Genomic DNA, 26,111 nt, shown 5'->3' with positions numbered 1-26,111 from the left:
ACAACCCAATGGTGGGCCAGGGCTGAGCCCCAGCTTGGAGGAGGCTGCCCGGGGGCTCGGGCTGACATTGACTCTGCGTATTCCCACGACACTGGAGGCTTGTGGTTCATCGATCGGTTAGAAAGGTTGTATGGCTTTGGTATGACGGATGAGGTTGAGCGAGCTGGCCAGGAGCCCTGCGAGAGGAGCAGAGCAGAGGGACAAGCGCCGGCTGAGCACCCGCCACAGGCGCTGGCAGCGGCTGGCGGGGAGCAGGGGAGCAGGGCCGGGCCCAGGAGCCGACTCGCTGTCCCGCCGGGCCGGCCGCACGCCCGAGGATCCTGCCCGTGGGGAGCGGCCTCTGCCGCCCACGGCTGTGAGGAGCCCGCAGCGCCCCGAGAGCAGCGGGGCGGACGCGCCTCTGGCCCCGCTGCGGGTTCAGCACAGCCCGGCTGGGCAGGGCGGGGCGGGCCGGCGCGGGGGAGCCTGTGCCCTCCCCGGGGCCGCCGGGGCCGCCCTCCCCGCCCCGCTCCGGGCGGGCCCGCCGGGCTGCCCACGGCAACGCGCCGCCCGGCGACACGGGGCCTCGCGTCCCGCCGGCCGGGCCCCGAGCAGCGCCCGTGGGGCTGCCATGGCGGTCGGCGCCGGGCGAGTGTCCAGTCGGCCGGCGGCTGGGGGCAGAGCGGCGGCGAGAGCGGGCGGCTGCGGCCGCTGCCCCGGGCAGGGCCTGTGCCGGGGGCCGGAGCCCCGCGAGGTAACGCTGCTCCGGGGGCTGGGCCGGGGCCTGAGCCCGGCGGGACGGGCGGGCGGAGGAGCCTCGGCTCTGCCGCTCCAGTGCGATCCTCTGTTGCTGTTGCCACCATCGCGTTCCTTTTTTTTTTTCTTTACGGTGAGGGCAGTCATTCCTTTTATGCCACAAAACCCCAGGTTTGTGGCAAGGCTGTAAATTTTATTATTATTTTTAATGTCCCAGAAGGTGTACTATCACAGAATCATGGACTGGTTGGCGTTGGAAGGGACCTCTGGAGATCATCCTGTCCAGCCCAGCTGCTGACCCAGGGTCACTGCTTCCACTGGAGCGAGGCAGTGAGATTTTGATTTAAGTGGGGCTTTTTTGAATTATCGAACTTTGGTTATGTAAAATATCTTCCAAATGTCTGGTTTTGCTTAGAAATAGTGAGCACCTTGAAGTGTTTGTGACTGAAGTCCAGGACAATTGGTCAAATTTCAGTCCAGAACAGTCAGGGCAGCGGGTCGGAAGCTGAGGGTTTGTTCACTGAGGAGAGGGGGTTATGGACGAGTTCTGGCTCACATCTGCCGCTTTCGTGCAGTCCAGCACTGTGTTTAGGATACGAAATGTTGTCAGTGCTTTCTACTGAAAGGTAACAGTGCCGGCTTTGGAGTAGCAATATATTTATCTTTTAAGCAAGGAGTGTGTAGAAGTTTAATATCCAGTCAGTTCACTTGCACCTGACAGTTGAGGGCTGCGTGGTTCTGCTGATTTCCCTTTTGTTCTGAATGCAGAATGCTAAATGTCTGTTGGCATACAGGCCTTTATGAAAGCTGTTGGGCTGTGTAGATTTTGGTTTAGGCTGCATCATTTGGCAATGTGTCCAGGCATATGAACGCTGAGATCCATGTGCTGACATACTGTGAACTACTGATTGCTACATGATGGAAGAGCTGCTAGAGAAATGGGAAAAATGCTGTCTGAGTTTTGAAGCCCATGACTAAAATGGACTAAAATGGCCAGTCTCACTGTCTTAACTGTTAACAGATTCACCTTCTCCATGTGTCACTTTCCCGCACCTTATTAGTCCTGTTGTGTTGCAGTGAGGAGGCTGTTTCACTTTTTTCTTTTCAGTCAGTGATATAATTCTTCTTGTCTTGTCCTCTTTTGTGGATTACAGAGATATGTGGGACAGTTCTTTATGGGCCACCGCCACGGGAAGGGAAGTTGCTACTGGCCAGATGGTTCCAAATTCACAGGAGGTCTTTATCTTGGACATGTAGAAGGCTATGGGACCCTGGAATGGAACGATGGCAGAAAATTTCAGGTAACCGGAAAAATGCTGTGCTAATACTGTGATTTCCTTGCCTTTCAAAGTCAGCATAGGTACAGGAGAATGTGAGTGTGGGGTTTTTTCCAGCAGCTTCCTTAGTGTTTCGGTTCTTTGGAGTAAAATTCTCGTACTTTGATCTCCAATGAGTTAGGGCACTATTTGCAATGGCTTCGCTTCTGCTGTACTCAACTTTTGCATGGGGAAATATAGAAGGAGATTATCATAGCACTATAGAATCATTTAGGTTAGAAAAAACCCCTAAGATCATCAAGTCCAACCGTAAACTCGACACTGCCAACACTAAACCATGCCCCCAAGCACCACATCTACACATCTTTTAAACCCCTCCAGGGATGGCAACTCCACCACCTCCCCAGGCAGCCTATTCCAATGCCCGACAGCCCTTTCTGTGAAGAAATTTTTCCTACTATCCAATTTGAACCTCCCCTCGTGCAACTTCCGCTGTTTCCTGTTGTTGTGTTGCTTGTCACTAGAGAAAAGAGACTGACACCCACCTCGTTACAACCTCCTTCAAGGTCGATGTAAAGAGTGATAACATCTCCCCTCAGATATTAAACAGAAGTGGCCCCAATACTGAATCCTGGGGACACCACTCGTGACCGGCTGCCAGCTGAATTTGACTCCATTCACTACAACCCTTTGGGGCTGGCCGTCGAGCCGGGTTTTTACCCAGCGAACGGTACGTGCGTCCAAGCCATGAGCAGCAAGGTTCTCCAGGAAATGGTGTCAAAGACTTTACTAAAATCTGGGTAGACAACATCCACAGGCTTTCCTTCATCCACTAGGGAAGTCATCTTATCATGGAAGGAGATCGTGTTAGTCAAGCAGGACCTGCCTTTCACAAACCCGTGGTTGTCCTGTGTGTGCCACAGGATGGCACTCAGGATGATCTGTTCCACGACCTTCCCCAGCACCGAGCTCAGACTGACAGGCCGGGAATTCCCTGGATCCTCCTTCCAGCTCTGTGATGTGATAGCATCTGTCCAGAACTAAAAATCTGATGTCTGGAAAAGTTTCTCCTAGTATTGGATGTATAAGATTTCAGTATTTATTCTTCTTCTTTGGTGAAGAGCTTATTAGTTAGACAGTACTCTCAAGAGTCATGTTAGGATGCCAGCAATATTAAACTGGAAGAATATTCAATTTATTAAAGAAACTGTGGAGACAGACAGAAATCTGAAATGTCAGTGTAGCTAGTTGTCTGATTTATGTCATATTGAGACCTGATGTTGCTAGTAGAAGCCAGAAATGTTGTTTTCTAGGAGCTTGCAGTCCTTTGTTTTCTTAGAAGTTATATTTGAAAAGTCCCAAGGATAGGGGCACACTGCCCACCTATTCCTACTGATCTCTGGGTACCTCTGCAATTCATAGAATAAACAAAAACAGATAGAGAAACAACATAACAGTCTTTGCATTGAGGAGGTGATCTACAAGAACATAGCATTCTTGCTGAATGCTGATAACATGGCACTAATTATGGATTTAGGAGAGCTTTAATTTCAGTATATGATGTGTAATCTAAAGCTAGGGGAAAAATAGAGAAGCTTCAGATCATAATCATACTCAGAATTCTATTCTTGCCAGTGGTTGCGCTTTTCTTCTTCTCCTTCTCCTTCTCCTTCTCTTTCTCCTTCTCCTTCTCCTTCTCCTTCTCCTTTGTAGCTAAACAGCTCAATGTGAAGTTGCTCATTTTTGCTTCAAATAGCTGGTTTGAGGTTGTGGTAGCTCAGTGTGGACCTGTATTGAATCATATGTGTGATCCAGATATGCATGAGCCTGCTTAGATTTGGTAATGCTCATGCCTTACCTACCGAACTAGATACTCTTATAGGAAGACCCAATCTCCTGTCCCGTAGAGCTTTATTTGATACTGAGACAATCATAACAATTAAAGAATATACAAAAGGAGGGATACACGATGTAATTGCTTACCACGTGGCAACACTGGCGCACAGTCCATCTCTGAGTAGCGATCCCTCTGGCAGCGATCACGAACACCAGACTGCAGCTCGTGCTTGTATGCGCTTTTGCTGAACCTGACCCTGTCCCAGAACAACAGGGATCGGACAGCAGCTTGAGGCCGAACATGGTTGTGCTGCACTGCCCATCCTAGAGAACAAAAACTGCTCCAGCCCAGAACAACTGCCCAAGCAATGAGTTCCTCCCCTGCGAGCTCCCCCACTCTGCACTGAGCAGGATGTCATATGGTGTTGAATATCCCTTTGGCTACTTTGGGTCCAGTGTCCCGGCTGTGCCCCCTCCCAGCTTCCTGTGAAAATTAACTCTATCCCATCTGACCCAGCACGAATCTAAAACTGGTCAGATAATAAAATTAAAATAAAATCTTCCTCACACCCTGAAACCATCAGGAAGTTTCATCTAAACATTACATCTCTCTGTAGTTAAGTTTAGGGCCTTCCACTGTTCTTGTGCTAGAAGGTTTGTGTTTGCTATTAAATGGACCAAAGTGAATGTGAAGGGTTTGCTGTTCAGTTTGGCTTCAGCAGTTGTCGCTCTCAGTGGGAATTGGACCAGTAAGGCCAGAACCAGCCAGATTCGTTTAAATAGAAACCAGACTTTAATTGTACAAATTGTTTGATCTCTGATTGATACTAATGAGTGTACTTGTTTCTTAAGGGGCTGTACAAATCCGATGAGCGATTTGGACCGGGGATTGAGAGCTATCCCGATGGCAGTCAGGACGTTGGCTTGTGGCTCAGGGATCATTTAATTAAACTATGTACTGAAGTACCTGGTTATTTTTCTCTCTTGGATTATCCAGCACACTACAGATACATTGATGACAATTCTCAGAAGCAGCATATTTCGGTTGAGGAAGACCTGTTTCTCCGTAGCTATAAACATCTCCCTTTTGATGATAAGGATATTTTTCCTGAAGGAGTCTTTGCATATTCTCGTAACACAGATCATCTCACTTTGAGTCGCTCCTTCTTGGAAGAGTGTGATGCTCGGTATTTTCAGAACACCCCAAAGCTGCCTGAGGAAGACCCTTGGCCTGTTGCAAATGTGACCCCTCTACTGGTTAGAATGCAGGTGCATGTTTATAAGCACAGGTAACTATTGATGATTTTTTTATTATGTATGGATTTTTAGAAATTATTATCCATGGATGTTCATTATTTTTAAATTTATGTTGCAGGATAAAAGCTGCACTCCAGATTGTTTTTTATGGCTTTGAGATTACAAGTTGCCAATAAGGATTTTTTTAAAAAGTAAAAAGCAACATATTAATCTCTCAGTTCACAAATGTTATGCCTTTAAGTTAAACATCAGTTTTATCCTGGTTATACGTATAAAAATAGTCTCATTACTCATTAGCATGTCAGAGTTTTTGGAAGTGCAGTTTTGAAAGGAGTTAGGAGGCAAGGGCTGGAGAGACCTCTTCTGACCTTCCGTGTTCTGAGAGTGTAGTGTCTTGCATAGAGGTAGAAATATGGAGAAGCATAGTGCCAGATTGTTGAAAGCACTGAAAATCTGGCCAATGATACCTTTTTTTGGTTGTCTTGACTCTTGTTCTCGTTCAAGGCCATGCAAAACAGACTGCAGCAAGTCTACAGCTAGTAGAAATGCCAACTGCATGGCAGTTTTTATGTAGCTTAGTCCTTGCATGTGGAGCTACTCTTTGGGCCCACAGAGTATTTCCTTGTGTGCTTTTTTGATAGGAACACAAGCTATGTACGCGTATTTTATAGTAATATTTAAAGCAGATGATGTAAACTAAATCATAAACAGATGTCATGAGTGTGCATGATAAATTGGTTCGTAGAAACACGTGGTAGTTAAATTTTGTCATTTTAGTAGGTGTTTGATGGTCGGGCAATGTGTTAATTCCTCTGTAGCCAACATCTCTATGCTGCTGCCAGCACCCCGTACACTGGTTTGCCTTTCTGTCATTGATTTAAGCAAGCTTGCACTATCTGAAATAGTTCTTAAAATTATAGCTGGCTTTATTTTCCCATCTTGCTCACCAACATATTTTATTCTTGATCTGTTTTTTCTTTAACTGCTGTAGTGGTCTGAGAGTACCTAGCTGCTTAAATGTGCCATATTTTTTTCTCCTTTTCTAGGTGCTGTCAAGTGGGCTTCACTTCAGATGTCAACCTCATTCTCAGTGGAGTCCGCGGTACTTATGGGCCTCCAGGCCCCAAGGAACTTGCCTCAGAGCAACTAATAAAGAAGGCGGCAAGAGGAGACTATGAGGGGGTCTATGTGATTCTGAGGAGTGGGCTCGTTCACCCAGACATCGCTGACAAACATGGATACACAGCACTTGCTGCTGCTGCTGTAAGACTCTTGACTCTTTACCACACAATGAGAAAATTCCTGGTATAGTAGGCTGGCTTAAATTTTTCTCTTATTTCATTATATAGTATGAAAGGAATGTTCAGTAAACAGGGAAAACAGAAAAGCGATGTGGCATGAGTAGTATCTGTAATGACGGGTATCCTGCCAAACCCCGAGGTAAATAAATAACCTAAAAGAAATTGTTCAGTAAATATTAGAGATTATCTCAAGTGCCAGGTTTAATTTCAGGTTATGATTATGCAGTGGACTAGATCTGTGTTCTTGGATGTGACTGTGCCTTTACTATTTTTTCTTCTAGTTGAAATCAGAGTCAGACAGAATTGTTTTGTTTTTGGTGGAAAGTGGCAGTGGCCAGAAACTCTGCATGCACAGATTCCATTTCTGTAGAAGGGGATGACATTCTGCCCCCCCTTCCCTATTTCTTCACACCCTTTTCAGCTGCCTCAGTCCTTGGCATTCATTCTAACTGGCCAGCAAAACCCAGATGATAGTTTAGAACACTGTATTTCTCCTGTAGCCATCTCAGTCACTTTGGTCTCTTTTTGTGCGTGAATCTGCACTGAATTCCTGTGAAATCCAGTAGTTAAAAAACAGCTGAAAAATGCATGTTTTGAACCCTGCAAGACATGGTTCAGTATTGTGTTTCTATTTTGTGGGGAATATAAATTGGAATTAGCTGAACAGTGTAGAGCATCACCACTTTAAAACTGTGTTGTCAACTCTTTCTATGTCAAAAGCTGGAAATGTCTGCATATATGTGCAGTATGTGTTTCCCCTCTACAGGTTCACTCCCACAATGACGTTGTCAATCTTCTTCTTGATAGTGGAGCTGATGTGAATAAGTGCAGTGATGAAGGATTATCTGCCCTCTCCATGTGCTTTATTCTTTTTTATCCAGAAGAGTCTTTTAAGGGTAATATTGCTGAGAGGAGCTTGCACGGTTACAAGGTTCGTTTACTTATAATCTAAAATGACAGAATCATAATGTATTATTTCCTGTAAACTTGCTTTTTAAGTTTACTGTGTATACTCCCTAGGAAAAAGTCAGAACTTTTGTGTATTTTGCACACTGAGGATGCAGAATAATCTCTCCTCTCACTGCTGACTCCCAACTCAAAGGACCAGGCTCTGAACTTCCTGTGTAGGAGCAAGATAAACATTTCATAGGAGTACAAACCTGGGAATGGGAAAGAAAATTAAAGCAGGAGTATCAGAAATCATCAACCGGCATGTGAAAACAGATAAAAAAGGGGTCTGAGCAGGAACTGTGTGGCCTTTGAAATGTTTCAGTGGAGCCTAGAAATGGAAGGGAACTGCTGAGACTGTCACATGAGGCTGGACAGATAGTGGCCCATGCCTTGAAGAAACCTGTTGGAAATCAAGTACCAAATAATCCTTGGTTGCTCTGGAGTTGCTGTTCGAGTTCCAAGAGCATGTTCAGTTGGTCGCTCATTGCTGAAGTTGCGAGACTTTTATGTGAAAGGGAGATGGAGAGTGAGAGACAGCAGCTGCTCCAAAATGCACAGAAAATCAATGTGGAGCTATTACCTCTCATGTTGTAGGTAACATGAGGTAACTAGGAATAGAGAGGGGATCTTTCTGCGTTGGTTTGTGTCCGTCACAGTCTCTGAAATTCCACAAGGTAAACGTACGTTGCTTTCACTTTGAATATGCATCTGGATTTGGAAACATCAGCATTGTAATCCTAGTTCCAGATTCTTGTGCAAGCTAATGCAGGTTGAAAATCAGTGTCTTGTTCTATTTCAGCATTTTTTTTTCTTTTAAGCTGTGTGAAGTATACTGGAAGAATCTTTTAACCGTTCTAAACATGTTTTAGACACCATGGAAACTGAAGAAGAAAAATATTCCATTCTTTTCAGAGGCTTTTTTTTAAAAAAAGCAAACAACAAACCAACCTTAGTTACAAATTACTTCTAAATTATTTCCCTACCAGTTGTTAACAAAATTCCATTATCATTATGTGCTGTACTGTTTTACTGTTCTGCTGTATTACTATGCTGAGTTGTGCTTTGGAAAAAGATTTTTTAAAAAATTTTTGTAACCTCTTCCTTTTTTTTAAATCTTTAAGTGGAATGAACAATCAGAATCCTCCGAAACAGTTGATGTGGCTGAAGGTGCAATCTCAGAGTAAGTCTCACACACTAGGAATGGGAGACCAACTCTCAGAAACCTTTTTGTATAAAGAAAGTAACAGTATTTCACAGAAATGTGCATCCATTGCAGGGAAAGATTTATCTATTTGTTTAACTGGGCAAATCTTGTTTTCCTGTCAGTAGAAGCCGCTCATTGTTTATACACTCGAATGTCACTCATGGCAGCAGTGGCAGAGATTGCAGTTGAAAAATGTATTTCAAGCAAAGGACACGATGCTTGAACAAGACAAGATTTCTTGTTAGCGGAGTGTGAAAAGCTGCTCAGTGTGCAATGGACGCTTGCAGTGTAGTGTAGACATGAGGAAGGAGAACACATTAGCTTTATTTCTTGAAGTCTTGACTACATATGAACTTGCGTGTTGTTTTCTGCAGCTGTCTATTCAGTGTCAGCTGAAATGTAGTCCAGCTGTTTTGCCTTTGTGGATCTTTGGAAAGGAAGTTTTGCTTTTTGCTTTTTGCTTTGCTTTGCTTACAGAGCAGTCACCAAAGATGGCGAAATTTCTGTGTTGGGTTTTATGGTAGTGCAGGTCATTTTGATATCTTAAAACTCCTAAACTGAAAATTCCTGGTTGGCCTTCTCGCCTTCAACCATTACATTTCACCTTCGTGACACGTCCTCCTCATGAGTGACTGGTGGAGACGCAGAGAACCTTGCCTGTCTTTGTCTGTTTCCACGCAAGAGCTTTTCATGACCACAGGGACTGCTGATACACTGCTGGGATACACCAGCTATTCTGTCCCCTCCCAGGTCATCATGTTGTTGCGTGGGTGCTGTAGGGCAGTTGTGATGTGTCCCTGAAGGCTGCTGTGTCTTCCCTCTGCTAAGTTACAGTTTTCATGTCTATAACCTGAGAGTCATTTCGGTCCACAAGCTCTTAGAGTTTTCTTGGAAGGTGCTAATAAGTTATTCTGGTATTTTCCATGTCAATTCTAGAAGACAGAAGAGATGGGAAACAATCCAACTGCTGCTTCATCGAGGTGCAGATCCCAACGCATCCTGGGTCCCACCACACCTTCTGTTCTTTGCTGTTAAAGCTGCAGATGCAGAAGCAGTGAAACTCCTCTTGGAAAGGGGAGCCAGGAGTGACGTACGGCTTCCATCCAAGGTTTTACTGGATTCATAACGTGTGATTCTAGATGTGTACTGCAGCTTCAGTGCCCTGTTGTAAAATATACTGCTTGTCAGAATCAGCTTTAGAATGGCCAGAAAGCTGTTTAAAGCAATTATCCTGTTCAAACATATTTTTTTTAATAGAAAGAAGTCAAAGCTCCTTACTCTCCAAGTATTTATTTCTCATTATGTTTCATAGTTGCCAGGCTTGTGAGTGGCTGGGGAATACTTGTGAAGCTGCTCCTCAAATTGGTAATAGCTGTTGTGATATTTAGTAGGCTTAGTGTCTGGGACGTTTAGTGTTCTGCAGTCCTATAGGCTCTGTATTTATGGTGACTGTTTGTGAGACATGGCATGTGGGAAGACTGAACTTGGACTATTCTTTGAAAAAATGTGTCACACTGTTTAAGTGCTGCTTGTGATAAACAGGAGTCTTAATGCAGTGTTTGTGTTTCCAGTTAGGGGGGTTAACTCCTCTCCACATAGCTGTCTCAATTCCTGGGCAGGAGGGGATCCAGATAACACAGCACCTCCTGCATTCTGCCCCGGATCTTAATGCGAGGGCAGAAGATGGAAATGAGATATATGGCCCAGACAAGGTATGTTGGTTTTTGAGCTCATCTTCCTTCAGCCTTTGAAATTCAGATTGCACAGGACCTAAGCAGGGAGTTGAGATTCCTGCCTGCTTGATTTCACAGTGAAATCTTTGTATTCCACCAAAAGAACTTAAAAAAAAAAAAAAAGTCAATTGAGGTCTATAGTATTGGCTTGTGGTAAACATACGTTCTGGTGCCCCAGAACATTTTGCTATAATGCTTTTTATATGGCAGAGTTTAGAAGTCTCTTGTGTGTAGTCCGGTACAAATGCCTGAAGATATGACTTCAGGAACAGTGTGTCTGTGATGGGACTTGCTTGTTTCATCTCTGTGGAGCTGGCCTAATACTACTTCTTTTTTTTTTTTTTTTCTCCTTATTTCTCTTTTCTTTGAACCCAGGCTTTCTCTGCCAGATTGCTGCAGCACTTGCTGTGCCTCCAGGTTGCAGAAGGACGAGCTATAGACCTTTTTGTTCGTGTAGCACCTTAGAGTTAGAGTTACCATTTTTAATGATAATTCTCTACTGATGATGGAGCTATACCAGCAATACCTACTTTTTCTGGCATTTATTACCTGAGAAATTAAGTTGCATTAGCAAGATCATGTAGTCACAGAACAGCTGAAAGATTGGAAGGGACATCTGAAGGTTGCGTAGTACAATGGGCCTGCCCAAAGCAGGATCAATTCTAGCAGGTCACTCAGGATCTAGTCCAATTGAGTGGTGAGTAACTCCAAGGGTAGAGACTCCACAACTTCTCTGGACAATGTGTTCCAGTGGCAACACTTCTCCTAATGCAGCCCATGCTGACCTTCTTTGCTGTGAAGGTGCACAGGTGCTTTATGTTCAACTTGTCCACCAGGACCTCTTCTGGAAGGTTTTTTCCCTCTGGTCAGCCACCAACAGGTGCTGGTGCCTGGAGCTATTCCTCCCTAGGTGCAGTGGAGGAATACAACAATTTCCTTTTGTTGAATTTAATAAGAGTCCTCCGCCTAGTTCTTCAGCCTGCCCAGGTCCCTCTGAAAAGCAGCACAACCGTGTTGTGCACTACACCACTCTTACCAGTTTTGAATCGTCTGTGTACTTGCTGAGGGTGCACTCTGTCCTAGCACTGAGGTCAGTAAATACCATGTTAAATAGTATTGGCGCCTGTATCTGCCCCAGGGGTACAGCACAGCTGGATTGCGTGCTGCTGATCACAACCCATGATCCACCTCACTGCCCAGTTGTCTAGTCCATACTGCTTCAGCTTGTCTATGAGGATGTTTTGGGAGACAGTGTTGAAAGCCTTGCTAAAGTCAATGTAAAAAACCAGTCACTGCTTTTCCATATTTTAGAAGGCTATCATGCTTGTCAGGCAGGGAATCATAGAATCATTTTGGTTCGAAGACACCTTTAAGATCATCAAGTCCAACCATAACCTAACTCTGGCACTAAACCATGTTCCTAAGGGCCTCATCTGTACGTCTTTTAGACACGTCCAGGGCTGGTGACTCCACCACGGCCCTGGGCAGCCTGTTCCAATGCTTCACGACCCTTTCTGTGAGGAAATTTTTCCTCATATATGATACAATCTGAACCTTCCCTAGTACAGCTTGAGGCCATTTCCTCTTATCCTACCACTTGCTACTTGGGAGAAGAGACCAACACCCCCCCTGGCTCCAAGCTCCTTTCAGGCAGTTCAGAGATCAGAAGGTCTCCCCTCAGCTCCTGTTCTCCAGGCTGACCCCTCCAGGTCCCTCAGCCGTTCCCATCAGACTTGTGCTCCAGCCCCTCACCAGCCTCATCACCCTTCTCTGAACTCTCTCCAGCACCATCTCCTCAATGTCTTTTCTATAGCGAGGGGCCCAAAACTGAACACAGTATTCAACGCGGGGCCTCACCAGTGGCAAGTAAAATGGGACGATCACTTTCCTAGTCCTGCTGGCCACACTATTGCTGATACAAGCCAGGATGCTGGTGGCCTCTTGGCCACCTGGGCACACGCTGGCTCATGTTCAGGGCCCAGGTCCTTTTCTGCCGGGCACTTTCCAGCCGCTCTTCCCTGAGCCTGCAGCGTTCATGGGGTTGTTGTGACCCAAGTGCAGGACGTGGCACTTGCCCTTGTTGAACCTCAGACAATTGGCCTCAGCCCATCGATCCAGCTGGTCTAGATCCCTCTGTATGGCCTTCCCACCCTCCAGCAGATCAACACTCCCACCCAACTTGGTGTCATCTGCAAACATACTGAGGATGCACTCGATCCCCTCATCCAGATCATTGACAAAGAGACTAAACAGACCGGGCCCCAGTACTGAGCCCTGGGGAACAAAACTTGCAACTGGCCCCCAACTGGAGTGAACTCCTTTCACCACAACTCTTTGGGCCCAGCCATCCCTGCATGATTTCTCCTTTGCAAATACTTGCTGACTGCTTCCAGTCACCTTCTTATCTGTAGTGTGGTTGGAGATTATGGCTTCTTAGAGATTTTTCCTTCAGTTTCCTGTAGGCTGAAGTGAGGTTGACCAGCTTGTAGTTCCCTGGTTCTTCCTTCCATTTTGCCAGAAATGCAAAGAAATTCTTCAGATACTTCTCCTGCTTGCCATGACCATTCAGAGGTAACCAGAGTGGCCTGCAATGGCATTGGCACCTCCTTGGCATCCCAACAGGTCCCAGTCACTTAAAAAAGGAGTTTGCTTATGTGACTAGACTGATAAAATTTGTTATGACAAGGAGTGAATATCTGCATGACGGGGATTGAGATGGCTTTGTCAGTTTGTGTTATAGTACTTTGTCCTTAAGTAGTAAACAGGATAACTTAATAGCTATTTATCAACACTATGTAGTTACAGAATGCCCAGTCACAGTGTAGGCAAGATTTACTTTCTCAAATATCACTTTTGATTTATGTATTGATCTGGTGGCCCTATATTCATAGACCTTAAGTGAATGATGTGAATGAGCTTGACTCAAGGCAGCCCCTTTGTGCCTGAAAGCTGCTGCTTCTCTCCTACTCCCTACACTGTGTTATTTGGCCCAGTAAAAGTTATGAACATCTGTCTCTCAAATTTGTCTTGCCTAGACTTCTCCAGTGGTGTTATTAAACTGTGCAGTGCGAAAGCAGTCTGGCAGATAAGACCTGAATGTAGAGAAGAAAGTAGAAAAAGGGTGGCTGTTTTTTTTTGTGGGGCTGAACAAGTCTCGTTCATGATTGACCAGGCAAGTTTATTTTCTGTTAACTTGTCCTTAAGCCATGTTGTAAATGTGCACATCATTTCACTTCGATTCCTCAGCCCCAAGCCAGAGAAGCCAACTTGACAGGTGGTGTCACTTTGCAACTGAAAAATGAAGCAGGACCACCACGAGAGTACTTTTCCTCCTATAGCGGTCCTGTCCCTGAAGAAGGTGGAAGGAGCGCATTGCACATTGCATGTGAAAGAGAGGATAACAGTGAGGTAAGATCACAGCACCTGAGGCTCTGCTTATAGCGAGGAGTTCTAAGCTAATCTCAAATGACGTAACTGGGCAGTGAAGACATTTCGTCACTGTCTATGGAGCTGATTGAATACCAGAAATATAATTATTTTCTACTGAATTATTAGCATTGTACTGATTAATGAGCTATTAGAACTTGAGGAAGAATGATTTCTTAAATCTTTGGAGTTCTGCTTGACAAGAGAAACTCCTTTAGTCAAGTTTCCATTGGTTAATTGGCCCTTAACTTAGTCATCCACAAGGCCAATTTGAAGTTGTACAGTCTCAGTTTTAGCATTTGATTTTGTACTATAGTAAGATTCTTCTAGATTCGGGATGAATACAGTTGGAGAAAGGTATTTGAGAGAAGAGACCTACCTGTTCCCTCTGGTGGCAGGATTAGTGAGATCTGATAACCAGGTTGCGAAGAGGTTTCATGTATAACAGCACTGTGCTTGGCATTCTCAGTCATGAGAAAGTGAGTGTATATTTTTACTCTACCGTCATAGTTTAGGTGAAAGGTTTGAATGTGGTTTATGCTGTTCATTTTATTGATTAAACTATTATAATTACATTTAATATTAAAAAGTTAACTTTATTATTATCTAATTCTACCTTTTTCCATCACACTTCCCTACAAAGCATGCCAGAGATGTTATCCGCCTCCTTTTAATGCATCAGGCAAATCCAAACACCTTGTGGAGTGGCCATTCACCACTTTCCTTAGCAATTGCCAGTGGGAATGACTTGGTGAGCATCTTTAAGTACTTTCATTTTTTCAGGTGTACTTCTCTGTTCAGGTCTGCTTCTCTGATGACAGCCAAACTGCATAATGAGTAGTGCTTGCAATCTTACATTTTCAGTGAAAATAATAAAGTTCTTTTCTTTCAAACCTATGGATGTTTCATGAGCTGGACTAGAAGAATCCTGAAGGACTATAGCGTGAGGTAACCAGAAATATGTGGGTAGAACTCAGGAGGGACTGGCACTTGGAAAACTGTGTTCGTTTTATGAATCACAAGAATATTCTTACAGGCTGCCTCCCTGCCCAGAGCAAACCAGCCAAACACTAAACCACTTGCTTCTGGGCATAAGACAAAAGTGTAGCCGTTGATGGCAGAAGTATGTTACTCTATGAAAAGCTTAATGATCAGTCTTAGGAGGGATTTGGTTGTAATGAGGTTCAGTGCTCCACAGACGAAGCTTACAGTTCATGCAGTAGAATTTGGTGTGCAAAGTTGGCGTCTGTCTTCCCAAGCAGGGAAAGGATGCCCTCCTGCCCACACTGGGCCCATAAGGGCAGGTCCACAGCAGCCAGCGTGGGGTAAGAGCAGATACGCAGCCAAAGCGGTTGATAAAGCACGTGTGTGCTCTGCACAGAGCTCGGTGTGTCCTGGCTCCTGACTCACCTTTGTGGAAAGCAAAGCAGGAGAATGGAGGGGTAAGAGTGGCCCCTGGCTCCCACGGAGCTCAGCTCTTGTGCAGCCAGCGCTCAAGGCCACGGCAAAAACACTTGTAAGGGGGCAAGCAGGACTGGCTGTAGTTCAGCTGAAAGGGCCAGGGTTGGAGTGTGATTTCTGCTTCCCTGCTTACTTTTCTCTAGCGCAAAACCACACAAATAATCCAGAGAAGCATTCTCCTGGAAACACAGCCATGAGCAAGGCTAGGGTGAAACCTTTTTCAGTATTTTTGATGAAATCAACATTCTACCTTTTGGTCTACCACTACAAAATTTATACTTTACATAGGATAAATAGTAGAGCATAACAGAAAATATGTATGATGTGTTGTCATTATTTTAATTATATTTCTTTCACTGGAAGGGTATCAAATACCTATAAAAATAAAACTGGATGCAATATAATATGGAGCTAGAGTGTGGACTATGGAAGGGGTTATAATACCCCTATTTGTCAAAAAATAAGACAGGGTCTTATATTAATTTTTGCTCCAAAAGATGCATTAGGGCTTATTTTCAGGGGATGTCTTATTTTTCCATGAACAACAATCTACATTTATTCTTGAACAAAAAATCAATATTTATTCAAATATAGTCATGTCATCACATTCTGGAACTCTCCAAAGCCTGAATTCCATCATTAATTTCTTGCGATTCTATTTCCTTTAGAAACATTGGCCCAAATTTCCCATGTCTATCAATAGCGCTTTCCTTAAATGAGCACCTCTTGTCCATGTTGCCTGCTCGTAGTGTCTTGGCAACTCAACGTCCGTAATTTTATCCCATGATCTTCACCCAGGTCACCACCTCTGGCAGTCCGGGCTTCACAAAGCTTCCACGCTGATTTCCCTCCATTCTATTTTCAATGTAGTCATTAATTTCCATGCACAAATGGTCCTTGAAGAGCTTGTTTATTGCAATATCAAGAGTCTGGAGATGGGCAGTCATTCCCACGGGAATCATTATTTGGTCATTTTTCTCTCTTGAAGTAAGTTCTTCGTGTCCTTGGCGCGGTGTGTGCTGGCTGGATCCCAGGCTAGCAGAGCTCTTTGGCAACCTTGCAAAACAAGCAGCAGCATTAAATCAACCTGGTTCCTTATAACTGCTTCTGTGCACCTTTTTCAGTTTCAAGAATATAACTGCCTGAAACACTTTCAATCTTGCCCTTCTTGCTCTTAGTAATGATTAGAAGTGGGGCGTTATTTCCATCCAGATGAATTGCCAAAATACAAGTAGCACGTGCACTTTCATAACCAGTGGAGGGAATGTAGACTGAGGAGGCACCCGGCTGATCGGCTGTCGTGTGAGATCCTTGGCCCAAAAACTCTGCAGTTTCATCCATAGCAATCACGTTGGAAGCCTGGTATTTAGAAAAGTCAATGCCATCAACAAAGGACTTGAATGCAAGTGCACGTTTAATAAGTTCAGCATCTTCCAGCTTAGACAGTGTTGTTGATCTGCTTAGAGCCAGTTCCCATTGCTGAAGGAACCATCCAGCCAGTGTTGTGATGCTTTGAATTCTTCTGGGGATATTTCTAACTGTGGTGCCATTGCAAAGACAAATTCTTGACTAACTGCCCTTTCCTGATCTGTGTGTGTTGGCATTCGCCAACCTGTATGGTTTTGGGACTCGTGGTGTCTTTTGAGTGCGATTCTTTTAGAGGTGTCTGTTTTTCTTGGTGAAGGGTCTGTCTGTCCTGCTGCATTCTATTGCCAATTAATTTTACTTTTTTACATGTGTAGCTACCTGGACAGTATTTAAATTGACCTTTTTATGAAATGTAACTAGGGCTTATTTTTTGAGTAGGGCTTGTATTTCGAGCATCCTCACCAATCCTGTAAAATCACGCTAGGGCTTCTTTTCGGTGTAGGTCTTATTTTCGGGGAAAAAGGGTAGAGATGGCTACAACTGTGTACAACATAAAATAGATTCTGTATCAAGTGTTTGAACGTGAACCTTTTTCCTTACACTGTCTTCATAATTTTTAAGACAGTTTTGGTATTTTTCTGGGCAAAAGTGTTTCAATGTCATGATTCTGAATGAAATCAAAAGTCCCATATCCAACAACTTCTCCTGCTTCTCCCACCTTCTCAGAGGCTCATGTCTGATGAAGTAATGATCTAATAAGCTCTAAGTGATCGACCTATCTAATCATTATCTTTATGGTAAAGCATTTTTTAAAATACACTTTATGAATCAGACGAGGTGATTTTCATACTTCTTTCTCATCTCTTTGATGCTGCTCACACTAAAAGAAGTGAAAACTGCTGTCTGGTGGTCTAAGCTTTTGTGTGCTACTGAACTATGACAAACACCAGCAGATACTCCACGTGTGCTGTGCGAAAACTGTGAAGCTCTTGATTCTTGACTGATCTGGAATAGAGTCTCACTTTCACACTGTAGAACTGTCCATAGCGGCTTCTCCAGTCAGTAACTAGTCACATTTGCGTGTGCACGTTTGCAGGCGGTGGTTGAACTCCTCGAACATGGGGCTGACCCCAATCTGCCATTAAGCGGAGCGGTAAGAAGTGCCCTGTGTGCAGCTGTGAGCACAGCATACGAACAGCAGAGAACAGCAGCACAGAGGATTGCGTTGGTGAGACAACATCTGGTGTTTGTTGGGGGTTTTTTAAGCTTCAGGAAAACAGTGATTTTTGTCAGGTGCACCGAGTCCCATTTCTCTTTAATGGGTAAGCTTATTTTTTTCCCAGAACAATTAATTTGTGTCTGTTCCTAGTGCTGTTTGTTTCTGTCCCGAGGACCAGAGGTTTTGTATGGAAATTCATGTTTGAGTAAAGAGGATGATAACCTTTTTGTCTAGAAGAGCAAAAACTACATTAAAGTCAAATGGAATGTTTGTAGTGCCCACAACCTAGTCAAATCTGACTGTTGCTTTGTTTATAAACACAATCGGCATCCGTGTGAAGAGAAGCACGCTGTGTTTGGTTGTTACTGTGAAGTGGTCAATGACAGTGCACTTTCTCATCTCTGATGAGGTCAGTGGCAGCGTTTGGCCTTGTGAAAATCTGGGTTTCTCTCCTCACCCCAGGAGCCCAGGGCTGATCTCAGGGGGGGTGAGAACGGTGCAGCTGAGGCTCTGGGGTGGAGCCGATTCCCCCACTGGGTTCTGTTCTCCCCCTTCCTCGCTAGTTGTCCCGGCTTCATTTGTTGCTGCAGGATTGGGAGATATCTAGAAACAAATAGCAACTGCATGCAAGACGGTTTTACTTACAAAACATATTTAGATATGACAGTTTGTCATCAGCTCCAAAGGGACAAAAGAAATGTGTGGTTCAGTGCGCAGAATAGTCTCACAAATAGAGATTAGGCTCTGATGCCCAGTCCTGTCTCTTTAGCTGTGGTGTGATCTCAGTTTCTTTGGGAAGGTTTTCTTTTTACTTGGATGTATAATGATTTGCTTTCTTCAGGTTGATAAACTGCTTGAAGCTGGCGCCGATATCCTTGCACCAGTTCCTCTTAGGGAAGGACAGATAAAAGCTGTGGGAACAGCTGTCGACTATGCCTATTATAAATATTATCAGGTATGACTTCAGCAAGTACCGTGCATTCACATCCATTCAAATACATGGCCTGTTGTGTCCTTATTAATTGTCTAAAGCCTTCTGCAGAAGCTTTCATGGAAATTTGCTTTTTCCCTTCATTTGTTGTGAGACTTGGTTCAGCACCAGAAGAAGCATTAATCACTTAAGTCCGAACACCTCTAATAGTTTTGCCTGTGAAGACAATCCTTCCTGTCTCACATTGTAGAAAGATTCCATCCATAATTGGATTGGAAAGAGTTAACCGTAATCTTAAACCTAGGCATTAAAACCAAAAGTCACATGTGTTTCTGTGAGGCTACAATCAAATCAGGTGAAGTTATTATGGCTTATATGGTATGTTGTAAGCTATGACAGGACATTATTGATCAAACTTTAAAATAATGGATTTTCTAAATATATATTTCAATAAACATATATTAAAATATTAATTATGTATTATACACTATATATTGTACATAAAATAACTAAAATATATATATTTACTAAATAAATAAGTGGACTTACTAAAGTCGTCCTTAATCACTTGTTGATGCCTTATAAAAAGAATCTTACTATGAAGTATAACTAATAAATTTCTAACTTTTTTCTGGATATATTAGTTTAAAAAACTTTTTAAAGGCCTGGGATTCTGTGACACTTCTAATCAGAACTAATGTAAGATTTTTTTTTATAGGTAGCTTATTAACAAGAAAGCTTACATTATAAGCAGGTTGCTGACCTCTGGAGTATAAACAGTTGTTCTGAAAAGAACAAACGTAACAGTGCACCCTGTTCATGGAGCAGCCTGCTTAGAGCTCAGGAGGGTTTTGCATCTCACACCAATCTTCTGCGTAGACATTAAATTGTGATTTCTTTGCTTGCAACCACAGCTGATCATCAAACAGGAAAATAACTTAAGCTATTTATAGCTGTAATCACAGCTCAAACTTGATCACCATACTTACCTTCCTGCCTTGCTCCAGACTCTTGTCTGTACTCTCCTTCCTGGCACTTGCTACAGGGAAGCAGTTTGGGGATTGAGGACCATAGCCATGCACAATCCGTGCCCTCTGACTGTCTGCTCATTTCCAAGAGATTCTTTGGTGCTTCCAGAAGTGCTGGGGAGGAGCTCTGCAAAATGAGGTCAGCATCCACAGGAGACGTTCAAGGCCGGGCTGGACGGGGCTCTGAGCAACCCGATCTAGTTGAAGATGTCCCTGCTCATTGCAGGGGTTGGACAAGATGACCTTTAAAGGTCTCTTCCAACCCAGATGGTTGTATGGTTCCCCCTTGAACAAATACTTGAAAATTGTTTAGTTGTTGACCACTCAACAAACTGATAAATGGAACAACCTGAATGTCTAACCTGGACACGTCCTGTGCCCAGTATCACTGATTGAGCTCCAAACCAGGACCCACCAGGGATGACGCTGTGCTTTTGGAACAGCTTGGCTTTAACTCTGAAACACTTGTGTGTTAGTGTTCCCATACACTGAGGGATTATCTCATGGTATGTTGCAGGACACGAGAATTGCTCACACACCGTACCACATACTGTCAGCATCTGAGCAGGAGGTTTTTCAAACACGCCGATCGCTGCTGGAACACATTACAGTGAAGCTCCGTGAGTGTGTCATCCTGAAAGAGAAAGAGTGGGATCAAGAAAAGCTGAGAAGATCCAAGAAATGTGAGTTCAAGTTTCAGAATAGCTCAAGATTACAAGCTCACCTGCTGTGACGGGGAATTTATCGTTATCATTACAGTGTTACTGTCTGAAAAGGTAACTCCTGCATATGTGGTAAGGAGGTGCAGAGTGTCTACAAACATTAACAAGAACAGAGAAGACATTGTGAAGAAAATCTGAGTTCAGTGCCTGTCAGCTGCTTCCTGGTAAATCCCTGTGCAAGATCCATTACCATGTGTTAAGCAGTGGTTGAGGGAGCTCGCTCCTCTTTCTTTACATCTTTGTATTTGGTGTGGGTAGCAGGACATCTAGCAGGACTGTGGCCATCTAGTGTATTTTCATTCCTTATGGCAACTTACTCCCATTGTATAATATTAATGCTCTTCTGCTGTTAGAGTAGCAACAATGAATACACAAATTAAGATGATTTGAGTTACATTCTCAGTAGTGTTCAAACGTGTGATGAAATCAGGCTTAGCGTCCAAGTGCCCGAGCACCAGACTTTGGGGCAGAAGATGTTTCACTTGGGAAGTGAACCCTGAATATAAGATCGTTACCTTTGCAGTTCAACATCACCTGTGACTCTGCGGCTTGTCAGGAGCAGGAAGTAAATTATCTGTGTGGTTTCTTTCTCTTGGCTGTGATGTAGCAACTTGTCTCCTTTTTTCTTGGCTTCTGAAGCTTGTTGGTGGAAGATGCATTTTATTATGTATCTTCAAATTTTATACGGTAGACAGAGCCAAGCAGTCTTTTAATGAAGGTGGAGAATACTGATTTTTGTTTTCCCCTCTGGCCCCTTTTGTTGGTGTAGTGGATTCAGCCGTTCACACACGTGTTTCCAAGAAGAAAGGAGGGAGCCTTTGTGTGGAAGAAGTGAGGTAGGGCAGAGATACTGCACTGATGCATTGTCTGTTCTTAGTCAAAAATACTACGCTCTGTTGGTTTTTTGTTTTTTTTCTTTTTCCTCATTGAAACTATTGTCACTGTGCCATTTTTCTCCTTTCTAATTTTCCTCTCTCATCTATCCAGCCTTACCAGCTGCAGTTTGCTTCTTTCTCTGCTCTGATCACATCACTCCTTTTCAGCTCCAGACTTTTCCATGACAGCCTGCATAATAGTCAGTCTTCCCGTGGGACGCAGTGTGTCCTTGTGCTTTAAACTGATTAATGACATCAGTAGCGTTGAGTAGCGTGCAAATGATAAGAAATAGACCCACACAAATTTTGTGGCTTACAATTCTCCAGAAATTGCAGGAACAACTTGTATAATTTGGATGTTATTCTTGGAACTGTGTGTTAACAAAAGTTTTAATAATAATGGAATACTTGCCTCAAGGATACTGAGTTCTGTCATCAGTTTCTCCTCCTGCGGGATGCACACAGGCTTCTGAACTTGGTCTCAGTGTTCGACTGCAGAGGAACTAACACAGGTGTCAGGTACTGGGGCACTTTTGAAGACGGTAATTTTGAGGTAGCATTTTTGTTGGACTGAGATGGATCGATAATAGCACAAGATGCAGAAATAGCCAGAAGAACAGAAAGTGAACTAAAATAAAATCTGGAAGGTTGAAGTCGCACACAAAGATTTTACAAATAGATCTCAGGGATGACACACAGAGACTGATGAAACCTCAGTGAAACTTGCCAGCTATTGGGAAAGGATTTGTAAATGCTTTTAAAAAGGCTGTAAATACACAGCCCAGCTTGCACTTCACTCTGACATTGAGCTTTCCAGTCTCACCGAAAACGGCAGCCCAAGCACTCTGTGTTTGATGTTCCAACTTTGGAATAACTGTTGCAGTGCAGTGGTCTGTGAGTGTCCCTGTTTGTCTCTGCAGCATTCCAGGGGATTCTGTGAGGGCTTTTTTAGGTTTGCCAGCATGCCTTTGTTATCTCTGGCCATATATAGTCTGGTCTGCCTCTCAGTTTGAAAATGGCCATCTCCAGACCCAATGTCAAGCACACAGTGAGCGTCACTGCTCGATGGCAGCATGTGGCTGTTGGTTTGGTGAAGGCTTGGGTATGTTCGTCACTAGGACACTTGGCTTTTCTGGGGCTGGTTTTGCAGCGGGTGTGCAGCCTGTTCCTCACAGACTCCTGTGCTAAACTACAGTGTCCTGTTTCTTTGTTGTTTAATATTATTTCTATATTGTAACCATTTTGATTTAGTTTTCCCGTGATCTGCAAACATGCTTGAGGAAAACCCTAAACAAACAGTAATGTGCTTTCATTTTGCAACCACCTTTGCTCTAGACTACCATTCTTCAAATACTGCTATCAGTGTGGCCGTTCGGTTGGTGTTCAGCTGTTACCGTGCGCGCGTTGTCACGAAGTCTTCACCTGCAGTGAGACTTGCAGAAGGAACGCCTGGAACGAGCGGCACAGGCAGGAGTGCTCGGGATCGCTGGGTAAGTCTCATGTGGTTGCTGTGTGAGCACAGCGGTCTGTGTGTGTGCACTGACCTGGATGTGTCTTCCTTGTAACGGACCAGTAAAATGTGCTTTATGAAGGAATATGAATAAAAAGGTTGAGTTCATTCACTCGAATAGCTGTGTTTTTTGTAAACCCACCAGCTTTCGGAGAGCTGCTACTGTGTCGTTACTCTCAGTTTCAAGAGAGAAGAATCTTTAAGGTGAGTACAGGTCAAAGGAAACACTCTAAGATGAGTTACCATGGACATCAATAGACAACATTGCAGGGCAAAGGATCACACTAGATCGCAGAAGCTAGGCAGAGTGGAGTTTTCTGTACAAACTCCTTAATCATCGCTATGTGTATATTAGAAGATAAATCAATGAGATTTCTGACTTTTATGCATTAAATTGTTGGGAAGAAACTACTGTGGTTCTTGGAAACCACACTTGTGCTGTTAAAAATGAAGCCACGTTACACACACCACACGCTACATAGCAGTAGAAGACTAGCATGGTAGAAATTATACTATTTTAATTATATCCGATGCCCACACAGATTGAATGAGAAATCTGTCACGTGTGGAGATGGATACAGAACTGCTGAAAAGCAGTGGCTGCCTGGTATGGAGCTTTTAAATTGGAATACATGTAAAACCTTGTGTGTTGGGGACAGTGAGGTCTGTCCCACTGGAGACATACATGCTGACCAGTATGGGGCTCTGAATAGAATCACACTATTATAGAATAGAGTAGAGTAGAGTAGAGTAGAGTGGAAGGGAATGGAATGGAATGGAATAGAATAGAATAGAATAGAATAGAAAGAAAATAGAAATAAAACTACAAGGACAAATGGTGGGTAATATGGCAGCTGTACACTGAAAGACTTAAACATGCAAAAATTACATTCATTTAGAATTCAGAATTTTACTACCTTGTCTTTAAAAATTTAGTGTGTTAGGGATACAGCTGGGTTATACTAGGTTGTTAACTAGTCATTATGTAAGTCACTGCTTCTTTTTGTAGTAATCCCTCTCCTGTATGGCAAATTCCAAATTTTATTCAATTCAGATTCAGTGAATTCAATTCAGAACAAGTGTGAATGTCTTTCTGTAGACACATTTTTTTCTTAGCAATGAACAAATTTCTTTTTAAGTAGTGCCTTCTTTTCCAGTTAATTTTGAGGTAGAAAGGTGTGGGTTTTGTTGTTGTTGTTTTGGGTTTTTTTTGTTTTGGTTCCATTTGTTTTTTTTCTCTGCCATGGTTTTCCTTAATTTAAAATGACCCGAAAATCCCTGACTCAGACCAGTTGGAGCAATTCAGTCTGTTGGTCTGGGAGCCTCTGGTGCCCTCTGCCCTGTTTCCTGGTTCCTGTGCTTTTCACTGTACAGAAATGTGATTAACATTTATTTTGTACCTTATGAGCAAAACTCTCCGTGTTTTAGCCCTGAAGTAACTAATAGTATTAACTGTAGGATTAATAAATTCTCAGATAGGTTTACGAGAAGAAACAAGTATCATTTGCACTCCCATATGTGGTCATTGTTCTCTAGGAGGTTCATAGTTGAGCCACAGCTACCTGAGAGTTGTGTCTGGTAAGGTTATATTTGATAAACTGTGCCAAAATAGGAACTTTCTCAAGTCTTATGCCTGCTTCCAGTTTATTATTCCAGAGAAACCAAAGGTCAGCCAAAGAAATATGGATGGGTTTGGTTTTCCTTTTATTTTTATTTTTTTCCAGAGAAGAGTACAAGTCAAGCAGCTCCAGATGCGAGCAGGGCAGGATTGAAAAAGAATGTCACTGGCAAAAAGGGGGAAAAGGGAAGAGAAGGAAAAGATGAAAGAAGAGGTGGAAGAAAGAGTAAAGCTGGGACTGGTGGAAGACAGCGGCACAGGAAGAAGGACTGACTTGTTTCACGTTGCTCCCACTATTGTGAGGACAAGTTTTACTACCACTGGACTTTCTGTGTTGTACTCCACTTCTACTAAAGTTAAGTGATCTAATTTGATGTGTTTTGAGAAACTCAACGCAAAGCATGTCTCTAAGATACCGTATGAGCTCAAGGACGATAATGCCATCAAAAAGCAGTGTGTGTTACATATTTAAATAAATGTTTTCAATTAGAATTATAGTGAACTTCAGATTGATTTTAATTGTATAATGCTACATATATGTTTTAAAAAACAATATTGCCCATTATTAAACTTCTTTACGACTGTTCCCTCCTGTGGGAAGCACAGGGCCCATTTGGCAACTGAACTTGCTCTCTGGGGAGTTCTTTTGCTTCATGGGGGGCTCAGATCTGGGATCCTGGGGAGAGTTTGCTGAGGACTGTTCAACCCTTAGACTGTTACCCCTTGATTTAGCCCACGTGGGCACTGACAATCCTGCCAGGAAAGTCTCCAAGCATATAAAATGTGACTACGGGGCTCTGAGGGTTAAGGTCAAGAGGGCCCAGATGGTTTTCTCCTTGGTCCAAGTGGAAAGGCTTAAGGAGGAGTGGATGGGTCTTGAAGTTCAGCACCTTGTTGTGCAGCTGTGTCACTGACAGTGGTTTGAATTTAAAACCACAGGACCCCACAGGGGGTCAAGGACTGGTAGGGAGTGGTGGAATCCATCTGACAAAGTCACAGGCTGGCCAGCTTGAGGAGACTAAGAATAATAGGAGGGAAATGATGACCCACATTCACGTGAGAAAGTGGTGGACTGGTCTGGTAAGCAAAGGTGTAGACTGATGTGGTTGAGAGTCCTCCAGATCAACAGAGCAGGGCGGAATGGGGCCCACCCACAAAGAAGTGCTGAGAGGACATCCTGGGGTAGCTCATCTTTTCTTGAGAAACCAGCGTGACTGTTGCACCCGTGGTAGCGGAGCCCCAGCCCCCCCCAGCCCCCAACAAAAGCCACACGCTCACCCAGTGGGACGGGAGGAGAATCGGGAAACAAAAGGCAACCGGGGTTGAGGTAAGAACAGTTCAATGGAACAGCAGAAAAAGAAAAAAAAAGCAAACCAAACCAAACCCAAACAAATAAAAACCCTCACCACAGTAACAACAACAATAATGAAAGAATATACAAAGCAATGGATACACAGCACAACCTCTTGAAGAGAAGCTGCCAAATTCATGTATACTGTGATTAAAAGACATACCCATCATTAACCAATTGACATGAGATAAATGCTTTCTGACCACCTGCAAAACGGGATATTTTTCAAGTTTTAGATCCTTCTGCATGACAAGAGGTAGACAGAAGATTAAGTTGATTATTAAGATTAAGAAGATTATTGTTTAGAA

General features: G+C 43.6%; 1 protein-coding gene across 4 annotated transcripts; it reads left to right on the top strand.

Moving 5' to 3' along the window:
• The first annotated feature begins 526 nt into the window (after positions 1-526).
• On the top strand, positions 527-26,111 carry LOC135996407 (ankyrin repeat and MYND domain-containing protein 1-like). 4 transcript variants are annotated; one of them, XM_065648336.1, is made up of 16 exons: positions 527-733; positions 1,890-2,036; positions 4,701-5,137; positions 6,152-6,368; positions 7,173-7,337; positions 8,479-8,537; positions 9,498-9,669; positions 10,133-10,273; positions 13,541-13,702; positions 14,364-14,471; positions 17,646-17,777; positions 18,610-18,723; positions 20,245-20,410; positions 21,219-21,285; positions 22,660-22,814; positions 24,559-26,111. In XM_065648336.1, the coding sequence occupies exons 1-16, from the start codon at positions 611-613 to the stop codon at positions 24,723-24,725; spliced, it is 2,532 nt and encodes an 843-aa protein (XP_065504408.1). In that variant the 5' UTR covers positions 527-610; the 3' UTR covers positions 24,726-26,111. The 4 variants fall into 4 exon arrangements, with proteins under 4 accessions (XP_065504408.1, XP_065504409.1, XP_065504410.1 ...); XM_065648337.1 differs by lacking the exon at positions 21,219-21,285 and having other exon boundaries at positions 24,559-24,702; XM_065648338.1 differs by lacking the exons at positions 22,660-22,814; positions 24,559-26,111 and adding an exon at positions 21,743-21,830.

Source organism: Caloenas nicobarica, chromosome 19 (genome assembly GCF_036013445.1).
Source record: "Caloenas nicobarica isolate bCalNic1 chromosome 19, bCalNic1.hap1, whole genome shotgun sequence".
Lineage (NCBI taxonomy): Eukaryota > Metazoa > Chordata > Aves > Columbiformes > Columbidae > Caloenas > Caloenas nicobarica.
This window is presented reverse-complemented; position numbering and strand designations above follow the sequence as displayed.